Source organism: Anomaloglossus baeobatrachus, chromosome 2 (genome assembly GCF_048569485.1).
Source record: "Anomaloglossus baeobatrachus isolate aAnoBae1 chromosome 2, aAnoBae1.hap1, whole genome shotgun sequence".
Lineage (NCBI taxonomy): Eukaryota > Metazoa > Chordata > Amphibia > Anura > Aromobatidae > Anomaloglossus > Anomaloglossus baeobatrachus.
The window spans coordinates 475,700,050-475,723,968 of record NC_134354.1 but is presented as its reverse complement, the minus strand read 5'-3'; the positions used below and the strand labels follow the sequence as shown (position 1 = coordinate 475,723,968).

The window sequence follows — 23,919 nt, the reverse complement described above, 5'->3', positions numbered from 1 at the left end:
GTTCGTTAATCGTATCAAAAAGGATTTGCACACTAAGATATCGACTGCGACGCCGGATGTGCGTCACTTTCAATTTGACCCCACCGACATCGCAGCTGCGATGTCGTAGTGGGCAAAGTGCCCCTAAGACTTTCTTAAAGATACTGATAGAATTTTTTTGTGTGAGAAGCATAAAAAAAGATCCAGCTGGTTTTAGTCATTTTTTAACGAATGGAATGAAGAATTCAAAGTTACAATCCCACGAGCTAGTATTTTCCCAAATTATTATACATACCGTATATAAAAAATTGACCTACCTGAAGTTGAAGCCTTGTGATACAGAGTTCTCATCATGTAGAGCATGGAAGTAATATGTGGGCTTGCAGTATTTCAATGGCCAATCAAGGTCACAGTGCCAGTCTATTATAATACCAATTGTTCCTCCCTGTAACATAATACATTTAAAAAAAAAAAAAATAGAATTAATAATGTTTATATGGTCTAAAGCACTATTGTTATTTTCAGCATAGCTAAAAGGAAATGATAAAAAGTCATATTATTGAAATCACTTGTTCATGATAAACATGTTTTTGTGCACCAACTCATAAAAACAAAAAAAATCACACAAACACACTAAGGCGGGCTTTGCACACTACGACATCGCAGGTGCGATGTCGGCGGGGTCAAATTGAAAATGACGTACTTCCGGCATCGCATGCGACATCGTAGTGTGTAAAGGTTTGATGATACGATTAACGAGCGCAAAAGCGTCGTAATCGTATCATCGGTGCAGCGTCAGCGTAATCCATAATTACGCTGACGCGACGGTCCGATGTTGTTCCTCGCTACTGCGGCAGCACACATCGCTGTGTGTGAAGTCGCAGGAGCGAGGAACATCTCCTACCGGCGTCACCGCGGCTTCCGTAGGATATGCGGAAGGAAGGAGGTGGGCGGGATGTTTACATCCCGCTCATCTCCGCCCCTCCGCTCCTATTGGCCACCTGCCGTGTGACGTCGCTGTGACGCTGCACGACCCGCTCCCTTAATAAAGAGGCGGGTCGCCGGCCTGAGCGACGTCCCAGGACAGGTGAGTCCATGTGAAGCTGCCGTAGCGATAATGTTCGCTACGGCAGCTATCACAAGGATATCGCCGCTGCGACGGGGCGGGGACTATCGCGCTTGCGATGTCGCAGCGTGCAAAGTACCCCTTAGGGTATGTGCACACAACATCTTTTAAACTCTGGCGCTCTCACAGAGTTTTTTCAGTGGAACCCGCTTCAGGAAAGTCTGGCATTTTTTGCAGTTTTTAAAACACTACAAAGACGCCAGGCATCTTCCTTCTGTTTTTTGAGGTTCCCATAGATGTCTTTATTTTGTTTGTGGAAAACGCCAGAAGAATGGTCAGGTCACTTCCGTTAACTTTTTTACCTCTTTTGAAACATGAAAGAGATAACAGAGGATCAAGAGTCAGAACATATGCACAGCAAGCCGTTTTGACATAGAAATGCAAATGTTCAATCCTATGACCATTTTTTATGGACTTTTTCAAGTGGTTTCAGAAAGATGTTGTGTGCACATACTCCAAAAGGGAAAATATCAGAACAATTTTGTAATACAAAGTAAAGACCTGGCTGTAATGACGCTGTAATACAGATTACATTGATACCTATGGTGAAAAAAATCAGCTTTTTTGTTCTTCTGTAATCATCATTTTACGTTTTCTGCTAATTAGATTTCAGTGCACATGGGCTTGGCTGTACACTGGCTCTTCTTCTCCCTGTCTGTGATTCTCCAGTCTATCTGCCTGTCTCCACTTTTTGAATGACAGTTCATGGCTTTTTCATTGACCTGGCACCTCTATGTGAAATCTCCTGTTCAAACATATGAGGTTTATCACTGAAAAAGCAGTGACCTGTCATTCAATAAAATTGAGGCAGCAGAGAGACTAGGGAATCACAGACAGGGAGGAGAAGATCCAGTGTACACTGCGGCCATTGTGCACCAACATCTAATTAGCAGAAAACTTCAAATGGTGATTAAATAAAAGCAAGAAAGTGTATTTCTTCACCAAAAGCATCAATTTAATCAGTATTACAGTGCCATCACAGCCAGGTCTGTATTTTAAATTACAAAATTGTACTGACAGGTTCCCACTAAATGGTCATTCTCTGCTTAATTCAGCTCATTTCTGGTTTTACTCAGTAGGCTGGGACAGGTTTTCAAAGTCAACCTATTATGATTAGATGGTGATTGTTTTCATGACAAATGATAGCCCTTTTTTACTTCTGTGGCTTAGCTGTCACAAAATAGTAAGGTGGGCATGCACATTATAAAGAATTTGTGAAACATTTCTTTTTAGTGTTGTTAATATGTTGTGAGGTGAGAAATAATGTGATTAGCCAATTACTTATTTTTTTGCTAGTGTAAGGGGTAGTCGGACCCCTGGTAGTGAAGGAGCGGTTTCCCCCCCCTGAAGACGCCACAGTAGTATGGTGGCAAATTGTAAATGTTGATGGTAAAATGTTACCTGTCATAAACTGTTTCCCCACTAGGTGCCAGTGTAGAGCAGTGGTTCCCCTGGTAACAGTGGCAGGGAAGGAAGGGGCAGGGCAGCCTAGGTGGGGAAGGAAGGGTTCTGAATGCAGAGTCCAGTGTGCAGTGAGATGTGAGAGGCGAGCAAGCTCGGTCTGAGGTGATGGGGCAGAGTGTGGGAGTGAGACGAGGCAGTCAGCCTGAGTGAGTACTCTTGGCTAGAAAGCAGAGGAAACCCATGAGAAACGGTGGAAGAGTTGGGACTAGTCCGGAGCCGGTGGTGTGTACTAGAGTGGAGTGCAGCTATCAGGGGGATAACAAGTGGCCCCTGCAGGCGAAGGTTAGTGCCCTGACAAAGAAGTGGAGAGGTGAGAACTTATCCAGAACCGGTAGTGTGTGCTGGATCTGCCCTACAGTAAATCCGGGTTAGAGCGCAGCTACTAGGGGGTTAACGTATGTCCCCTGCAGGCAAAGGAAAGTGCCCGTAGAGAAAAGGAAACCGTTTTTGTAGAAAAGGACCTGTAACTTGTAACGTACTAAAGTAAGCCTGCTGCAAACAAAAAGATGGAAGCTTTGTTTAATAAATCGGTGTTTGGTTTATCTGCTGCCTGCAATTGTCTCTTTCCTGAAAGTGAAAAAGGAGCTGGAGAGCTGAGAAAGAACGCTGTCATGAATGGGCCCCATGCATCCACACTCTGCCCCAACAACACACCTGTATTGCAAGTAACGGCCGGGCCGGGGTTCAGCCTGCGGCCCACAAGGCGAGGGGACCCGACTACACCCCCTGAGGCGCCCCCTGCCCCCGTTACACTAGCATACTATATGGAGATTTTGTTTCACCCAAAATCCACCGTCAGGGAAAATTGAATAGCTAACATGCACTGTTGGCTGATCCTACCAATATATGTAGTTCTTATGAGTTCTGTCTTTTTTGTTGTGGGCACCATAACACTATATAATTAGATAAGGCCAAGTTGCTTTTCTACCACTCTCTAGTCTCTGGGGAGTGGGGCTCAAAGCCATATCTTATTGGCAAATACATTAATCCATTTACACTTATCATTGCAGCTGCCATTAAACAACACATTGCTGCATTGTTTATGTCATTGCTGGAAGAATAGAGAAAATAGTTCCAATACAAGTTTTAAAAACCTTCTCCCCATCCTATGGAACTCTGATCATTAGACTCACTAACATTTAGGCTATGTGCCTACGGGAGCTTGCTCCTGGGGATTTTGCCGCGGAAAACCTGCGGATTTATCTGGATTTTCTAGATAAATCTGCAGGTTTTAGCAAGTACAGACACTCCCCATGTTATCCTATGGGACATGGGGAGTGTATGTGTCCATGCTGCGGAATGTGCGACTGCAGAATATACTGCGGATGTCCCGCAGCCGCACATAACTGCATGTCAATTATTCCTGCGGAAATGCCGGCACTCTACTATGGAGATAGAGGCCAGGACTTCCGCAGGTTTACCGCAGCTATATCGCTGGAATCCCACAGCTAAAAATAGCTGTGGGTTCCGGGGATCAGCTGTGGGAAACCTGCGGACATACCTGCCGATATATCTGCAGGAGCAAGCTCCTGTCGGCACATAGCCTTACAGCTATTACAATGGTAATTTAAGACCTATTTTTTAAGGACACAATGAAATTCTGAAATTATTGCCATCACATAAGTCATGCTTTGGTTTTTGTTTTTTTTAGCATTTAGTCACTGGCTGGGTCCGGAAAGCTGACATTTTTGTTGTTGTTTTAAGTGCCTTTGCATTTAACAGTTACTTGATATGTTGTGGGGAAATATTAAGTATTACAAAATAGGGTTTTACTTCTGTCAGTACAGATTAACTGTTAACACCAAGTACACATGCTCGTGAATTATGGTGGAGCTTATCATTTAAATGCATCTTCCCACCTGCTTGTTTTCATTCAATCTCCATCCTCCCCTCTTCATTGATTGACAGCTTTACCTTCAAAGAGCAGAGAAGGGACGAGATAGATGAAAAACAAGCAGCTGGGAAGGTGTACTTAAATGATCGGCCCAACCATGCTGCACGAACGCCTGTAAATGGTTTGACCACGGGGGAAGACTATTCTCCTTATGGAGACCTGACAAACCAGTCTGCCTGTCAGTGGTAAGGGGACTTATAGCTGCAATGCCCCTCGCAGAATTATTCAAATTGTCTCTCCAAGAAAGGAGACAAACTCTAGCGCTACCTACTTGAAGTAGCAATCCTAAAAGTCAAAATTGGCCTTTTAACAAGCCTTTTCCCCCAGTAGTCTCCCATTAGCTTCTCATAGGCCAGATTAGTTACCCACACTTTGCACTGACGAGGGGCAATCACCCCGAAACACTGTGTCTGCAAATTGGGATTCTGATCTGGCATATATCCTAGGTCATATGAAAAGGCTTGTTAACACTAGAAGTCCCAGGAATTTTGAGTTCCATAGGGTTTCAATGGTAGAAATGTTAAATGACCCCTCACTGGGACTTCTAGTGTTAAAAGGCCATTTTTGACTTTGAGGATTGCTACTTCCAGTAGGTGACGCTAGAGTTTGTCTCCTTTCTTGGAGAGACAATTGTAAATGGTTTGAGCAGTCATTCTGTACTGACAAAGGCCCCTTAAAGTGATTGTCCACTACATGGACAACCCCTTTTTTAATTAAAGTAGTCCATTTTTAAAATAAAAATAACATATACTAAGCTTCCAAACATCATCATTTCAGCAATGTTAGTGCCCACTCTGTTTGGGGCTTGCATGATATTTCTATGCCTTGTGAGTCCTGCAGCTAATCAGCGGCTGCACTATCACTTTCTCAACTTGTCCAACATTTGTCCTATGAAAGTGAGAGCGCAGCAGCCCAATATTGGACGATGACTAGCTTCAGACCTCAGGAAGCATAAGAAAGTCATATGAGCCATGAGAAACCCGTCACCGACAATGTCAAAATGGCGCCAATGGGTGAGGTAAGTATATGTTAAGGGAATTGCTGCATGTAAGGAATTGTCCAGGTAGTGGACAACCACTTTAACACTACTGTAGTCATGACAAGAAATTAATTAGTGAATACCTGTAATGCATTTAATGGTCAACTACTCTGGCCACTGCAGGAGAAATGAGCGGCCCGGCTCACCTTCCCCTGCTGATAATAACCAATTGCCTACATGTTTTAGTACAGCAAAAATATGGTTATTATACTGATTGCGTGAATATTACACTGATACAGTGGAGAGGTTAATTAGCAATCCCCAGCACCAGATTATCAATATACCATAATTGTGCAAGCATACACACGCTCAAGAATATCTTTTTCTTACTAGGACGGCTCTTTTTTCTGTGTCTGGTAGGACGAGTTACTGATGACCAGTGGGTTGGTTGGGGAGACGGCAGGACGGGAGTGAGGGCAGTTCTGCACGAGGGCTTCTGAAGTGAGGACATGGCCTTTGAACTTGGGCCAGTTGGGGAACCTGGAGGTATCCTACAAGGATCAGAGCCTACGGCTTGCCTCGGGATGGCTTTAAAGGAGTTTGGGATTAGACAGCCGTTGGGGTAGAGAACCTCAGACAGGCCAAAAGAAGTCATTTGACTAGAAGCCATCAGGAGCAGAGGAGAGGACCACGATTAGCCAAAGAGTAAAGAAGGAGGGAAGAGGAGGCATAAACCCAGCAGCTGGTGGACAAGGTCCCTAATAGCGGCAGCAGACCGTAGAAGTGTGGCCATGTCTGTCATGATGGAGGAAAAGTAAAAAAAAAACTGTTCAAAGTTGTTTTGACAAGATACCCTCAGTGTCATGTGTTTCTATGATATATCTACGATGGCCTGAAGAGAACCATAGGTGCCAAAAACCTTCCCGAAGTGGTCTACAAACACTGATTCTCTCTGGCAAAGGAGTGCGAGCCCCCACAGCCCGGCATCTGCACCTTCCTTCATCTGGGCACAAAACAATTGTAGCTGTTTTAATACACATGGTATTAAAATAGAAAAAGCATGCAGTTTTTAAATACTGCCTGATGAGGTAAACCACAACAACCAATAACTAGTGATGAGTAAGCACAACCATGCTCTTGTGCTCGGTACTCAAGCATGGTAGTGATCGCTCATCATTACCAATAAATAAAGGTGTACAGTAATATTACCTTTTGTGCTATGTTAATAAAGCTTTGTCCTGTTTTCTCTACAATATATCCCAATCGAAATACAGGACACAATGGGTCTTTATCTTCATGATAAGTACATGTTTTGAGGTAACTGCTGGTTACTGATTCCACTAGATTCTGTCTGAAAAATAGAAATGCATTAGGGCAATATATTCCTAAGACAATTACAACTTAAAAATTTTCCTTTACTTGCAAAGAACTTAAAGCTCCACTCCAGTGGGAGAGTGGGGGTTTCAGTGCTGGATTGTTGCTTTAAATCTAAAGCGGGCTTTACACACAGCGATATCGCTGGTGAAAGCACCCGCCCCCGTCGGTTGTGCATCACGAGCAAATCGCTGCTCGTGGCGCACAACATCGCTAGGACCCGTCACACATAACTGCTTAGCAAAGTCGCTGTGGCCGGCGATCCGCCTCCTTTCTAAGGGGGAGGTTCGTTTGGCGTCACAGCGGCGTCACTAAGCGGCCACCCAATAGAAGCGGAGGGGCGGAGATGAGCGGGTGGAACATCCCGCCCACCTGCTTCCTTCCTCATGGTACGGTGATGTTCCTCGTTCCTGCAGTGACACATATAGCGATGTGTGCTGCCGCAGGAACGACGAACAACCTGCGTCCTGCAACAGCAACGATAATCGGGATTAGAACGACTGGTCAACGATCAACGATTAGGTGAGTAATTTTGATTGTTAACGGTTGTTCGTGCGTTTCACACGCAATGACGTCACTAACGAGACCGGATGTGCGTCACGAATTCTGTGACCCCAACGACATCTCGTTAGTGATGTCGTTGCGTGTAAAGCCCGCTTAAGTCTCCTGCGCCCCTGTCGTATACTTATCTTCCATTGTTTTCATACTTTGACTACACTGCTCCTGTACTGTGGCAACATCTTGTGCCCACAACTTCTGACGGGCCGGAAGGCAGATGTTACATCACAAGCACTCAATGCAAGTCTATGAGAGCTAGAACAAGGCTCTCATAGACTTGTATTAAGTTGTGACCTCTGGAGCGCTCCATGAAACACTGGAGCTGCTGACTGGTCACAAATCAAATCACCAGACACCTGGGGGCAGGGGACTTACATTTAAACCACCACTCCAGCAGTGAAATAAGAAAAAAATGCTGAACTGGTGCTTTAAAGAACGCTAAATTACATCTTTTTGTAGAAGTGGCATTGACCTTTTTGGGACTTCTATCACCTATTGCCTGCTCTAAACTTTGTACCTGGACAGTTATCCCAATCTAACATCATGATACCAGGTATGGTAAAATGTAGAAGTTATTATTAGGGAACTCAAGGGCATTGTCATAGTGAACAACACCTTCTTAAATACTATATACCACCTTGTAAAACAAAAATATTCTACACTCACCCCCTGTAACAGCGCCATATCAGCATTGTCAGCGTCGGGTCTCTCAGGGTTTGTTTGACTTAGTTATGGCATGTGAGCCCAGCAGCCAACAGTTGTCGTTATTTAGCTACTGTGTTCTCACTTCCAGCTGGCAAACCTCTGACTTCCAACACTTCAGCCCATTACCAGTTACTAGTTGGCTGCAGGACTTATGTAGCATATGTCACGCGAGCATTAGGAGACTCGACACGGACATAGCTGGAATGTCACAAGTGGGGATGTGAGTATACAGCATTTACGAAGGGGTTGTCCAAGTAGTAGACAGCCTTTTTAATGGCATTGTAATATAATGCTATTCATAGTATAGCACTATTTTATTATGTATTATGTTCATCTTTGCTTATCAAAACAAGAGTTGGAGATGCTGGCCCCCATCCATCAGTCACGGAATACTGATGTAGCCACTGGACCAGTGTCCTATGACTCAATCATATACTGTTTATAAACTGGGTGAAATAAGTATTGAACACATCAACAATTTTGTAAGTAATATATTTCTAAAGGTGCTATTGACATGAGATTCTCACTAGATGTTAGAAACAACCCATCCAAGCCTCCTAGGAAAAAAAAATCAAACCATAGATATACATAAATTAGTTTATTTGTAATAATGAGAAATGACAGGGAACACATGAATGAGACATTAAAAAACAATGGAAAGTCATGAGACCAGCTAAAATTAGTAATTAGAAAGCAATCCTGACACTTAGTGCAAAATAATATCAGCTGTTCAACTCATGGCCTATAAAAAGATGCCTTATTACCAAGGTGCCACACAAGAAACATCTCATATTGGGTAAAACAAGTGAGCTGTCTCAGAACCGTTCCAATCTTATTGTTGCAAAACATACTAATGGCATTTGTTATGTTACAGAAAAATTTCGAGACTACTGAAGGCTCCAGAGAGCATTGCTGGGGTCATAATCCAGAAGGGCAAAGAACATAATTTCACCATAAACCAGCTGTGACCAGGTGCTCCCTACAGACATCTGAGTGAAAATAATTATCAGTAGTGTTGACTAAGAGCCAAGGACCACCTGTCGAGAGCTAGAGAGACCTAATGCTTGCCAGTGATGAAAGAACGGCGAGCAGGAGTGAACCTACTGGACCACAGGGTGGACGGGGTTTACCCTTTAGGGAGAGGGGCTTACCTAAGCACTTACCAAAGTAGATGTCAGATTCCCCTCCCAGTACAGTGACTGGGACTGTGAAAGCTGACCCCAAGGACAGGAGCGGGCTCAGGTATGGACAGGCAGAGTCTCTAGAGCTGATAGGTCCAGCTAGGACAGCTGAAGCAGACAGTATAGCCAGGACAGTCAGGCAATCTATCTAGTGCTGACAGTTGCAGCTGGGATAGCTGAAGCTGACAGTATTGCAAGAACAGGCGGGTAACGAGGGGACGGCCAAGTTTAGGTGACATGTATAAGTAGATAGAAACTAGCAAAGGTAATGGACAGTGGGAAAAGGGACCTGACAGCTAGCTAGCTAGAGGGATAACCACTAACTAACTGACCAAGTTGCTCAGGCTCCTCCTTTAGTGGGAGGGTGCCTTAAATACCAAGTGGCTCTCAAGAATAGGCTTAGAGGCACTTCCTGGAAATGGCACAACAACCCTTTAAGAGAAGTACAGGCACACGTACTAGGCGCATTCTCGGGAGACGTGTGCGGCGTCCACAGGCCCCGGAAGGAAGAGAAAGTAGGCTCGAAGAAAGCAAGGCATGGCAGAGTAAGCCGGCATCCCTGCTGGGGAGAGGCAGAGCAGTGCAGGGACACCAGCGCTACAGGAATCCACAGGTACAATTGTTTCAAAGAAAACAATAAGTAATGCACTCAACATTGCAACAGACTCCACAGCAGAACAAAAAGCATGTTGAAGCACATTTAAAGTTTGCTCAACAACATTTAGACATTTAGATTCTCTTGAGAAATTCTGTGCCTGCTACTGACCAGCACTGACCTATGGAGCCTCGTTCTGAGAACTAAAATGAATTCGCCACTTTTAGGGATGCTGTGGATTGCTATTTTAAGGCTGGGAAGAGCCAAATACCCATGGGCCTTCCCGGCTTGATATTACCAGCCCCCAGCTATCTGCTTTACCATGACTGGTTATCAAAAATAGGGGGGAATCCCATGCCGTTTTTAAAATTATAAAAATAAATAATTTTAAAAAATAGTATGAGAGCCCCTCTATTTTTTATAACACGCTAAGGTAAAACAAGACAGATGAAGGCTGCAGCCTGCAGTTGTCTGGTTTTTGTGCACTGGTTATCAAAAATAGGCGGGACCCCACATAATTTTTTTTAAATTGATTTTGTTCACAGCAGCATACAGACATTTTCAACAAGCAATAAAGCTTGTTGATTGGCTGCGCTGCAGCCTTTCAAAAAACGTTATTAGCACACAAACAGCACCCGTACTCTGAGCTCTGTCCATGTTCAAGTTCGAGCCCCAGACACCCGAGAGAATATTTTAAGGCATTTTTATTACTTTCTACAAAGTAAAAAAATGTACATTCATTTCATTAGTATTTGGTACCATTACCCTTAAACAGTTTGACTTGGGTCAAACGTTTTGGATATCCTTCGACAAGCTTCTCAGAATAGTTGGTAGGAATTTGGGCCCATTTCTCTTGACAGAACAGGTGTAACTGAGCCATGTTTGTGGGTCGCCTTGCTCGCACCGGCCTTTTCAGTTTTGCCCATAAATTTTCAATAGGACTGAAATCAGGGCTTTGTGATGATGACCACCCCAAATCATTGATTTTGCTATCCTTAAGCCAGTTTGTAACCAGTTTGGCAGTATGTTTCGGGTCATTGTCCATTTGGATGACCCATTTCCACCCAAGCTTTAAGTTCCTGACTGATGTCTTGAGATGTTGCTTCAGTATTGTCACAGAATCTTCTTTCCTCACGATGCCATCTATTTTGAGAAGTGCACCAGTCCCTCCTGCAGGAAAACATCCCCACAACATGATGCTGCCATCCCCGTGTTTCACAGTTGGGATGGTGTTCTTAGGCTTCATCACTTCACCCTTTTTCCTCCAAATGTAACAATTGTCACTATGACCAAACAGTTCAGTTTTAGTTTTGTCAGACCACAGGACGTGTCTCCAAAAATTAAAGTCTTTGTTTCTGTCTGCATTTGCAAACATTCATCTGTCTTTTTTTATGTTTCTTTTGGAGTAATGGCTTGTTGCTGGCAGAGTGGCCTTTCAGCCCATGTTGATACAGTACTCGTTCCACTGTGGATAATGACACAATCTTACCAGCTTCCACCAGCATCTTCACAAGATCTTTTGCTTTTGTTCTTGGGTTGATATACACATTTCTGACCAAAGCACCTTCATCTCTGGTACACAGAATCCGTCTCCTTCCTGAGCGGTAGAATGGCTGGGCTTACATTCCCATCCTGTTTGTACTTGCGTATAACTGTTTGTACAGATGAATGAGGCACCTTCAGGTATCTGAAAATTGCACCCAAGGATGAACCAGACTTTTGCAAGTCTACAATTCTCTTCCTGAGATATTGGCTGACTTCTTTTGATTTTCCCATGATGCTACTAAAGAACAGTGTGTTTCAGTTGTGCATTAAAATACATCCACAGGTGTTTCTCTAAATAACTCAGATGTTGTCAATAAACCAGAAGCTTCCAAATCAGAAGCTTCCAAAGACATGACATCATTATATGGACTGTCCCATATTGTTTAAAGGCCTAGTACTCTTAAGCGGGTTTCACACGCTACGATATCGTTAATGAATTATTGTCGGGGTCATGTTGTTTGTGACGCACATCCGGTGTCATTAACGATATCGCAGCGTGTAACACTTATGTGCAACCTTAAACGATCGCAAAAGCGGCCAAAATCGTTTGCCGCGGAGAGGTCGTCCTGAAACAAAAAATCATTGTCTTTTCGTTAGCAATGTTGTTCGTCGTTCCTGCGGCACCACACATCGCTATGTGTGACACTGCAGGAGCGAGAAACATCTCCTTACCTGCCTCCATCGGCAATGCGGAAGGAAGGATGTGGGCGGGATGTTTACGTCCCGCTCATCTCCGCCCTTCCGCTTCTATTGGCCGCCTGCTGTGTGACGTCGCTGTGACGCCGCATGACCCGCCCCCTTAGGAAGGAGGCGGGTCGCCGGCCAGAGCGACGTCGCAGGAAAGGTAAGTGCGTGTGACGATGGTAAGCGAGGTTGTGCGACATGGGCAGCGATTTGCCCATGTCGCACAACCGACTGGGGCAGGTACAATCGCTTGCGATCTCGCAAGCGAGATCGCAGAGTGTAAATCCCGCTTTAGTGTATGTAAACTTTTGACTTTGCAGAAAGTAATAAAAATGCCGTAAAACATTCTCTCTCTCTTTCATTATTCGGGCAATTGGCAAATATAAATAATAATCCTAATTGACCTAAAACGTGAAAGGTTTATTCTGATTTCATGTCAGATAGTGAGAAAAACATGCATATGTGTCTTTTTAGATTGTATGTAAACTTCTGGTTTCAACTGTACATAAAATGTGTGTGTGTATGTACAGCGTATATGTGTTGTATGATATATATACTGTAAACACTGTACTGTATATAAACAAAAAAACTGTATATATAGAATAACGTGGGTTTCCCCAGCTTGAGAATACCAGCTTCCAGCTGTCTGGCTTTATCTTGACTGTTTATCAAAATTGGGGGGGGACCACACGCCATTTTTTTTAAATTTATTTATTTATTTTTACTGTACTCTACCAGGTCTGTGATTGGCAATGTCAGTCAGGCTGTCATACAGGCTGGGGGCATTGTCTGACTGCAACCAATCACAGGTGCCGGTGGTTGGGGGAAAAGTGAATATGCATGAGCCTAATGAGCGGCCACGGAAGAAGAATGAAAAGCTGCAGGAGCAGTGTACAGCTGCACAGATGACTTGGTAAGTAAATCGCGTTAGCTTTATTATTTTTTTTTTAGTTTTACTTTAGTGTCTGACCCCTGCGGGTGCTTTTGAACCTCTGGGGGTTATACTTTATTGACTTTCTTATATGCAGACTACATACATAAGTGATGCGTTTTTGCAGTGGAAACAAACTAAAAAAACACATATGGGCTTTTTACATGCAAATTTTCTGCATCTAGTGCAAACCTATAGAGAAAATCTGCACAGTAAACTCAGCATACCCGGAAGAGAAATTGACATGTTGCGGTTTTGAAAATGCACCACAGGTCAGATTACACTGAGTTAAAAAGAAGCACAGGGAGCTGCAGAAGACACCGCCGCTCCTGTCAGCTCCACGCAGCAACTGAGGTGAGTAGCGCGATCAGCTGAGCTGTCACTGAGGTTACTCGCGGCCACCGCTGGATCCAGCGGTGGCCGCGGGTAACCTCAGTGACAGCTCAGCTGATCGCGCGGCTGTCTTCAGTTGCTGCGTGGAACTGACAGGAGCGGCGGTGTATTCTGCAGCTCCGGTCACCTCCATGCAACAGAGCTGGAAGCGACGCTGGACCATCCTGGATTACGCTGGACTTGGAGGGCTTTTTCGGGCTTATTAAAGTGGTGAACGAGGGTATATGTTTGTGGTTTTTTTTTCTAATAAAGGATTGTTCGTTGTGTGTGTTTATTTACTGTCACTTACAGATTAATCATGGAAGGTATCTCAGGGAGATGCCTGACATGATTAATCTAGGATTTAGTGGCAGCTATGGGCTGCCAATAACTCCTTATTACCCCGATTTGCCAACGCACCAGGGCAAATCGGGAAGAGCCGAGTACAGTCCCAGAACTGTCGCATCTAATGTATGCGGCAATTCTGGGCGGCTGCTGACTGATATTGATAGGCTGGGGGGCTCCCCATAACGTGGAGCTCCTCATCCTGAGAATACCAGCCTTCAGCCGTATGGCTTTATCTAGCTGGTTTTAAATATGATGGGGGGGGCCCGCACGCCGTTTTTTTAAATTATTTAATTATTTATTTCACTGCAGAGTATAGACACGCCCACCGGCTGCTGTGATTGGGTGCAGTGAGACACCTGTCACTCAGCGTGGGGGCGTGTCTCACTGCATGCAACCAATCATAGGAGCCGTTGGGTGGGAAAAGCAGGGAATACGAGATTGTTTAATGAGCGGCCGGCTTTTTCAAAATAGTAAAAGCCGCCGGAGCAGTGTGAATGCCGTGCAGCGCCGCGCCGGAGATCGGGGATCGGTGAGTAGGAGAGAGGGGGTAAGAGGGATAGACTGACATGGACAGAGAGAGAGGGACAGAGATAGTGACCGACTGACAGAGATTAGTGAATGACAGACATTATGAGGCGCTTCAGAACGCAGCTTTCAGCTGCGCTCTGAAGCGGACCTTTTTTAAGCTGTGGTGCAGAGCGCAACCTGCGCACATAGCCTCAGACATCAAAATCATATGAGGGATGTCACACGTTTCAATTGACTAGGTTCGTACAACAAAACGTCCAATGTATGAGGAATAAACGACGTGTATGCGATCACCGTATTTGCGTTCAATCTTGATCGCACGTAGGTGTCACACGAAAATACGTCACGAACGATGCCGGATGTGCATCACTTACAACTTGACCCCAACGACGGATTGTGAGATATAATGAAGCGTGTAAAGCGGGCTTAAGAGTCACCTCTACTGCGGAGGATAAGTTTATCCAAGTCACCAGCCTCAGAAATCGCAGGTTAACAGCAGCTCAGATTAGAGACCAGGTCAATGCTACACAGAGTTCTAGCAGCAGACACATCTCTAGAACAACTGTTAAGAGGAGACTTTGTGCAGCAGGCCTTCATGGTAAAATAGCTGCTAGGAAACCACTGCTAAGGACAGGCAACAAATAGAAGAGACTTGTTTGGGCTAAAGAACACAAGGAATGGACATTAGACCAGTGGAAATCTGTGCTTTGGTCTGATGAGTCCAAATTTGAGATCTTTGGATCCAACCACTGTGTCTTTGTGCAACGCAGAAAAGGTAAACGGATGGACTCTACATGCTTGGTTCCAACCGTGAAGCATAGAGGAGGAGGTGTGATAGTGTGGGGGTGCTTTTCTGGTGACACTGTTGGGCATTTATTCAAAATTGAAGGCATACTGAACCAGCATGGCTACCACAACATCTTGCAGCGGCATGCTATTCCATCCGGTTTGCGTTTAGTTGGACCATAATTTATTTTCAACAGTACAATGACCCCAAACACACCTCCAGGCTGTGTAAGGGCTATTTGACTAAGAAGGAAAGTGATGGGGTGCTACGCCAGATGACCTGGCCTCCACAGTCACCAGACCTGAACCCAATCGAGATGGTTTGGGGTGAGCTGGACCGCAGAGTGAAGGCAAAAGGGCCAACAAATGCTAAGCATCTCTGGGAACTCCTTCAAGACTGTTGGAAGATCATTTCCGGTGGCTACCTCTTGAAGCTCATCAAGAGAATGCCAAGAGTGTGCAAATCAGTAATCAAAGCAAAAAGTGGCTACTTTGAAGTACCTAGAATATAAGACATAGTTTCAGTTGTTTCACAATTGTTTAAGTATTTCATTCTACATGTGTTAATTGATAGTTTTGATTCCTTCAATGTGAATCTACATTTTTCAGAGTCATGAAAATAAACAAAACTCTTTGAATGAGAAGGTGTGTCCAAACTTTTGGTCTTCACTGTATGACATTTCTTTCTTTGCATCACTCTTTATCCTACTGTTTGTATGGTATGAGAATAATGCCCTCGGCCAATGTTATTCAATGAGTTAGTGCAGATGAGTGATTTTTTTCCCACTGCCCAAATCTGTGTGTAAAAAATAAAAAATTGCAGCGTGCACTAGTTTCTTCTGTAAATTGGATGAGACTCACCTGTTCAAGTCTAAGGGGCACTTTGCACACTACGACATTGCAGGTGCGATGTCGGTGGGGTCAAATTGAAAGTGACGCACATCCGGCGTCGCAGGCGATATCGTAGTGTGTAAAGCCTTTTTGATACGATTAACGAGCGCAAAATCGTTGTAATCGTATCATCGGTGTAGCGTCGGTCATTTCCATAATTTGGAAATGACCGATGTTACGATGTTGTTCCTCATTCCAGCGGCAGCACACATCGCTGTGTGTGAAGCCGCAGGAGCGAGGAACATCTCCTACCTGCGTTCTGCGGCTCCCGCCAGCTATGCGGAAGGAAGGAGGTGGGCGGGATGTTTACGTCCCGCTCATCTCCGCCCCTCCGCTTCTATTGGCCATCTGCCGTCGCTATGATGCCGCACAACCCGTCCCCTTAATAAGGAGGCGGGTCGCCGGCCAGAGCGACGTCGCAGGGCAGGTAAGTCCATGTGAAGCTGCCGTAGCGATAATGTTCGCTACGGCAGCTATCACAAGAGATCGCAGCTGCGACGGGGGCGGGGACTATCGCGCTCGGCAGCACAAACATCGGCTTGCAATGTCGTAGTGTGCAAAGTGCCCCTTAGGGTGTGTGAAAAAAAAATCGGATGCAATTCTGTAACATTGAGAACTGTAAATAAGTCATTGCTGCTGTAAAAACGTGGATTGTACACAGATGACAAGTGAGAAAAAAATCAGCCCACTTTTCTGGATGAAACTATGAACAATGTATTTAAATGGAATATCAGGAACTGATATGTACGTAATGTAAAACGATGGAACCAGGAAACTAAGGTAAGTCTGACATCAGTGGTGTGAAAAGTTTTTGAGACCATTATTAGAGATGACCTGCAGAAATATATTGCAGAAAATAATATAATAACTGACAACCAGCATGAATTTGTGAAAAATAAGTCATGTCTTACCAACATGTTAGATTTCTATGAAGAGGTAAGTGCAAATCTGGATATTGGTGATGCAGCTGATGTGATTTATCTGGACTTTGTAAAGGCATTTGATACTGTGCCATATAATGGCCTTGACCTCAGGTGACTTCATTAAACTCAGTGACTTCACCTAAGATGGGATCACTGAGTTTATTGAGATCCCCTGAGGTCAAGTTACTTGCAATCACAGGTGGAGGTCAGTGGGAATCTCCAGCTGTGCCCGTAACATAACTGAGTGACATCACCGCTCATCACTGTGACTCATTCTCTGCCTGAAGTATACAGCGGGCGGTCATGCACCATGATCACGCACTGTGCCTTCATTAATGTGGCAGAGCTGGAATCGTTGTGGGACCTCGTGTGGATTATGTCAGACCTGAAGGGGTGTTTTTGCAGTTAAAACAATGGTAAGAGGGTGCTTTTTGGTCTTTTATTTCAAATAAAGATTTTTTTCAGTGTTTGTGTTTGTTTCTTTACTTTCACTTACAGATTAGTAATGGGGGTGGTCTCATAGGTGCCTCTCACTACTAATCTATGGCTTAGTGGCAGCTGTGGGCTACTATTACGGGTTACCCCGATTGCCACCACATTAGGGCAATCTGGAAGAGCCGGGTAAAGTGCTGTGATTGTCGTTTTTTAAATTATTTATTTAAATAATTTAAAAAAAAAAAAAAAAAGCAGCATGTGGTTCCTCTTATTTTGATACACAGCCAAAATAAGCACACAGCTGGGGGCTGCAGCCTGTAGCCATATGCTCTATCTGTGCTGGGTATCATAATATGGGAGGACCCTACGCAAATTTTTAAATTTATTTATTTTTCTACCATGATAGCTGTGTCGCCCAGGGAAGAGGGTACTCTGTCCCGGGCGTTTGCAGTTGGGAATGTCACTCTGGTGGCCGTTGCCCGGTCCCGTGCCCTGGGGACGCTTAATAAAGAGGGAGTATTTACAGGGGATTAAAGTTATTGTTCGTGACGCCACCTGCGGGTTGCGATTAAGAATGGGCAACCGCTGCTGCTGTGGGTACTCCCAGGGATGGTGGTAGTGGCATCTGTGATGGTAGGCCCTCCGCAAGTAGTGCCGTGCCTGGGTGATGTAGTGGGACAATAATGGAGACCACACCAGGTTGTCTTTAACAGTCTCTACTCACTGTGGACTCAGGGATTGCTGGTTCAGGTCCCAAGAGGACCAGTGCCAATGTACTGACCCAGGTTGCTCTGTCCCCGGCACTCTCTGTAGATTGAGTCCCCATAGTGTGGAGCGTTTGGGAACCCCGACTGTCCCTTTTGGGGTATAGTCTCCTTCTCCATACAGCGGGCAGTGTGGACCCTGCGGGGAAGTAAGTGTCCGAACCCCGATCCTAGTTTACTGCTGCTGATGCCCTCGAATTATTTGGTTCGATGAAGCCCATGAAGGTGTCCTCACCATGCAGGTATTTATCAAACTGTCTGAAACTTGACATTTGACCTAGGGCCCTGTGCCCCATTCGTGCTCTGGTCCCAGCGATATCTCTGTACCCATCCTGGCGACCTCTCTCCTGTGCCCCCGGGGTCACAGTTACACGGACCCAGCTCATGCACGTCCGCACACCTCCTCCGTGTGCTTCCCATTCTCTTCCTCACTACCAACTGACTAACCCCTCCCACCAGGCTGGCTATACACAGGGACTCGTTCCCATGGCGACCATCCCCTTACATGGTTCACTCTTTATGCCCAGTGTGGAGAGGAGAACTAGGATTTAGATGTGTGTTGGTGGAATCAGCACTGGTACTCCAGGTCCCAGGGGGTTGGTCCTGCATCCCCAAGAGAATGCAGTTCCCTGTAGTGCCCTGAGGGTCTCAGGGGCGCTACAATAGCTGCACATAGCGTCTGTGATTGGAAGCAGTAATCTGACACGCTGCCACTCAGGGTTGGGGTGCGTCTTACTGCAACCAATCATAGACGCTGGTGGGTGGGGAAAGCAGTGCATATGCAATGAAGGTAATGAGCGGCCCCGAAATTGAATGGCGCCATAGCCTCAGTAAGTACGGACCACTTGCTCCTACCCCCTATTCCTTCTACCACCATTTTAATTGCCAGATTCTGCACTGATTTAATTTTGCACTACTAGGTATTTAATTAATTGGTTATTTCCTTGCAAAATTATTTGTTTTCTATGATAGTCATTTTAAATTGGGTCATGTGATGGGGTGTGTCCCTTATCCATTTTTTTTAAATCATTGTATTGTCATGTGGTTTCAGGTTATGATTAAGAGGCATTTAGCCTTGAAAAGCGTAAGCCGCTACATGCCGTTGCTCCATGCTTGATTTTTAATGTACCAGATTTCATCTTTTTAATCTGAAGAAATAAGGTCTATTTTGAAGACCTGCTGGACTTTTTCTTTAGAACTTTTTATCCACTGCACTCTTATGGACAAGTAAGCAGGACTTTTATACTTTTTTGTTCGACTTCAGTTACTTGTTTGCGTAACTTTGCCCTTGAAGTTTTGTCTTAAGTATCTGAAATGCAGCTCGATGGGGGTTGTTATCCGGTTATTGACTCGGCCCTTGCAGAATATTCCACTTCTTTGCGTAAATGGGGTGGTTCACTACACAGCATAGTGGCCACACGTTGATGTAAAGCTCATAAAGAAGGCTTTCCTCAAATACCTTGTCAATTACTCCTCTGAGTGGCGCTATTGCAGTCCGCTCATCCCCATAACGTAACCCCCAGGCTCTGTGACCTCTAAGATCTGGTGATGTCACATCAACTTCCAGTTAACCCAACATCACCAAGGCGGGACCCAAACTCCCTGAGTGACTGGGCTGTGGGTGGAGTTTCACCGCTCATCACAGCCCAGCATCTTACACGCTCTCTCCTTCACTACAGAGCGCTGCAAGGAGAAGCCATGCAGGGAGAGTTGGGTCCACCTCAGTGGTTTTGGGTCAACTGGAAGTTTGATGTGACATCACCGGATCTCAGAGGTCACAGAGCCGAGGGGTTACATGATGGGGATGAGCAGACCGCCATAGCGACACTCAGAGGTACAATTGACTACACAAAGTATTTGAGAAAAGTGTTGCTTGTGAGCTTGACATCGATGTGTGGGCAATATGCTGTGTACTGGACCACCTCTTTAAACTCCTGCGCTGCTTTCACAGAATGGTTTGGGTCATTGTCCATCTGTACTGTGAAGTGCCATGCAATCAACCTTGCTGCATTTGGTTGAATCTGAGCAGAAAATATAGCCCTGTACACTTCAGAATTAATCCAGATGCTTCTGTCTTCAGTCACATCATCAATAAACACTAATGACCCAGTGCTATTAGAAGCCATGCATGCCGATGCCATCACACTGCCTCCACCATATTTACAGAGTATGTAGTGTGCCGTTCCAAGCCTTTTCCATACTTTTTTCTTCTCATCATTCTGGTACAGGATGATCTTTGTTTCATCGGTCCAAGAAATGCTTTTCCAGAACTGAACTGTTTTTTCTTTAGATGTTTTTTTACAAAGTGTAATCTGCCCTTTCTATTTTTAATCCCATTAACAACCTGATTTAACCTGATGGAACATCTACTAAGGGTACCTTCACACTTTAGCGATGCAGCAGCGATCCGACCAGCGATCTGACCTGGTCAGGATCGCTGCTGCATCGCTACATGGTCGCTGGTGAGCTGTCAAACAGGGAGATCTCACCAGCGACCAGTGACCAGCCCCCAGCCAGCAGCGACGTGCAAGCGACGCTGCGCTTGCACGGAGCCGGCGTCTGGAAGCTGCGGACACTGGTAACTAAGGTAAACATCGGGTATGGTTACCCGATGTTTACATTAGTTACCAGCGCACACCGCTTAGCTTAGCGCTGGCTCCTTGCTCTCCTAGCTACAGTACACATTGGGTTAATTAACCCGATGTGTACAGCAGCTACATGTGCAGAGAGCCGGAGCCGGCAGCACAGGCACTGTGAGAGCTGCGGAGGCTGGTAACTAAGGTAGATATCGGGTAACCACCTTGGTTACCCGATGTTTATCTTGGTTACAGCTTACCGCAGCTGCCAGATGCCGGCTCCTGCTCCCTGCTCGCTTCATTTTGTCGCTCTCTCGCTGTCACACGCAGCGATCTGTGTGTCACAGTGGGAGAGCGCCTTTGAAGAAAACGAACCAGGGCTGTGTGTAACGAGCAGCGATCTCGCAGCAGGGGCCAGATCGCTGCTCAGTGTCACACACAGCGAGATCGCTAATGAGGTCACTGCTACGTCACAAAAAGCGTGACTCAGCAGCGATCTCGGCAGCGAGCTCGCTGTGTGTGAAGCACCCCTTACACGAGTGTGTCCTTCACTTTGGTCGATGTTGTGCAGGGCTTTTTCTTCACCGTGGAAAGGATTCTGCGATCATCCACCACTGTTGTCTTAGATTTCCAAGCCTTTTTGAGTTACCAAGCTTATCAGTGAGCTTTTTTTTTTTTTTTTAAGAATGTATCAAACTATTGATTTAGCCACTTATAACTTTTCTGTTATCTCTGTGATGGATTTCTGCTTTTTTGTCAGCCTCATGATGGTCTGTTTCTCTTCCATTGAGAGCTGCTTTGACAGCATGACAGCAACAGCATAACAGCAACAGCTTCTACTGTCATGGCCAAAAGTTTTGAGAATGACACCAAAATTATATTTTCACATGATCTGTTGCCCTCTGGTTTTTAATTGTGTTTGTCTGATGTTTACATCACATACAGAAATATAATTGCAATCATATTATGAGTACCAAAAGGTTATATTGACTGTTAGAATGAGTTAATGCAGCAAGTCAATATTTGCAGTGCTGACCCTTCTTCTTCAGGACCTCTGCAATTCTCCCTGGCATGCTCTCAATCAACTTCTGGACCAAATCCTGACTGATAGCTGTCCATTCTTGCATAAGCAATGCTTGCATTTTGCCATAATTTGTTGGTTTTTGTTTGTCTACCCGTCTCTTGATGATTGCCCACAAGTTCTCAATGGGATTAAGATCTGGGGAGTTTCCAGGCCATGGACCCAAAATCTCTATGTTTTGTTCCATGAGCCATTTAGTGATCACCTTTGCTTTATGGCAAGGTGCTCCATCATGCTGGAAAAGGCATTGTTTGGGGCCAAACTGCTCTTGGACAGTTGGGAGAAGTTGCTCTTGGAGGACATTCTGGCACCATTCTTTATTCATGGCTGTGATTTTAGGCAAGACTGTGAGTGAGCCGATTCCCTTGGCTGAGAAGCAACCCCACACATGAATCGTTTCAGGATGCTTAACAGTTGGCATGAGACAAGACTGGTGGTAGCGCTCACCTCTTCTTCTCCTAATAAGCTGTTTTCCAGATGTCCCAAACAATCGAAAAGGGGATTCATCTGAGAAAATGACTTTACCCCAGTCCTCAGCAGTCCCCTCCCTGTACCTTTTGCAGAATATCAGTCGGTCCCTGATGTTTTTTCTGGAGGGAAGTGGCTTCTTTGCTGCCCTCCTTGAAACCAGGCCTTGCTCAAGCAGTCTCCGCCTCACAGTGCATGCAGAAGCACTCACACCAGCCTGCTGTCATTGCTGAGCTAGCTCGGCACTGGTGGTAGTCCGATCCCACAGCTGAAACAGTTTTAAGATACGGTCCTGGCGTTCGCTGGTCCTTCTTGGGCGCCCTGGAGCCTTTTTGGCAACAATGGAAGCACTCTCCTTGAAGTTCTTGATGATGCGATAGATTGTTGGCTGAGGTGCAATCTTTGTAGCTGCGATACTCTTCCCTGTTAGGCCATTTTTGTGCAGAGGAATGATGGCTGCACGTGTTTCTTTAGAGATAACCATGGTTAACTGAAGAGAAACAATGATACCAAGCACCAGCCTTCTTTTAAAGTGTCCAATGGTGTCATTCTTACTTAATCATGACTGATTGATCGCCAGCCCTGTCCTCATCAACACTCACACCGGTGTTAATGGAACAATCACTTAAACAATGTTAGCTGCTCCTTTTAAGGCAGGAATGCAATGATGTTGAAATCTGTTTTGGGGGTTAAAGTTCATTTTCTTAGCCAATATTGACTTTGCAAGTAATTGCTGTTAAGCTGATCACTCTTTATGACATTCTGGAGTATATGCAAATTGCCATTAGAAAAACTTAAGCAGTAGACTTTGTAAAAATTAATATTTATAGCATTCTCAAAACTTTTGGCCATGACTGTACACTGTGTGCAGAATTATTAGGCAAATGAGTATTTTGATCACATGATACTTTTTATACATGTTGTCCTACTCCAAGCTGTATAGGCTTGAGAGCCAACTACCAATTAAGTAAATCAGATGATGTGCATCTCTGTAATGAGGAGGGGTGTGGTGTAATGACATCAACACCCTATATAAGGTGTGCTTAATTATTAGGCAATTTCCTTTGGCAAAATGGGTCATGAGAGAGATTTGACGGGCTCTAAAAAGTCCAAAATTGTGAGATGTCTTGCAGAGGGATGCAGCAGTCTTGAAATTGCAAAACTTTTGAAGCGTGATCACCGAACAATCAAGCGTTTCATGGCAAATAGCCAACAGGGTCACAAGAAGCGTGTTGGGCAAAAAAGGCGCAAAATAACTGCCCATCACTTGAGGAAAATCAAGCGTGAAGCTGCCAAGATGCCGTTTGCCACCAGTTTGGCCATATTTCAGAGCTGCAACGTTACTGGAGTATCAAAAAGCACAAGGTGTGCCATACTCAGGGACATGGCCAAGGTAAGGAAGGCTGAAAAACGACCACCTTTGAACAAGAAACATAAGATAAAACGTCAAGACTGGGCCAAGAAATATCTTAAGACTGATTTTTCAAAGGTTTTATGGACTGATGATATGAGAGTGACTCTTGATGGGCCAGATGAATGGGCCAGAGGCTGGATCAGTAAAGGGCAGAGAGCTCCAGTCAGACTCAGATGCCAGCAAGGTGGAGGTGGGGTACTGGTGTGGGCTGGCACCCTCGAAGATGAACTTGTGGGACCTTTTCGGGTTGAGGATGGAGTGAAGCTACACTCCCAGACCTACTGCCGGTTTCTGGAAGACAACTTCTTCAAGCAGTGG

General features: G+C 45.0%; 1 protein-coding gene across 1 annotated transcript in view; it reads right to left on the bottom strand.

The window, feature by feature from the left end:
• Positions 1 to 23,919, bottom strand: part of P2RX1 (purinergic receptor P2X 1) — a 178,538-nt gene that overhangs the window by 48,102 nt on the left and 106,517 nt on the right. Inside the window, exons 7-8 of the mRNA XM_075336374.1 lie at positions 6,652 to 6,793; positions 297 to 424 (exon numbers count right to left, since the gene is read on the bottom strand). Coding sequence (XP_075192489.1) covers positions 297 to 424; positions 6,652 to 6,793 — 270 coding nt within the window. The remainder of the gene's footprint in view (positions 1 to 296; positions 425 to 6,651; positions 6,794 to 23,919) is intronic.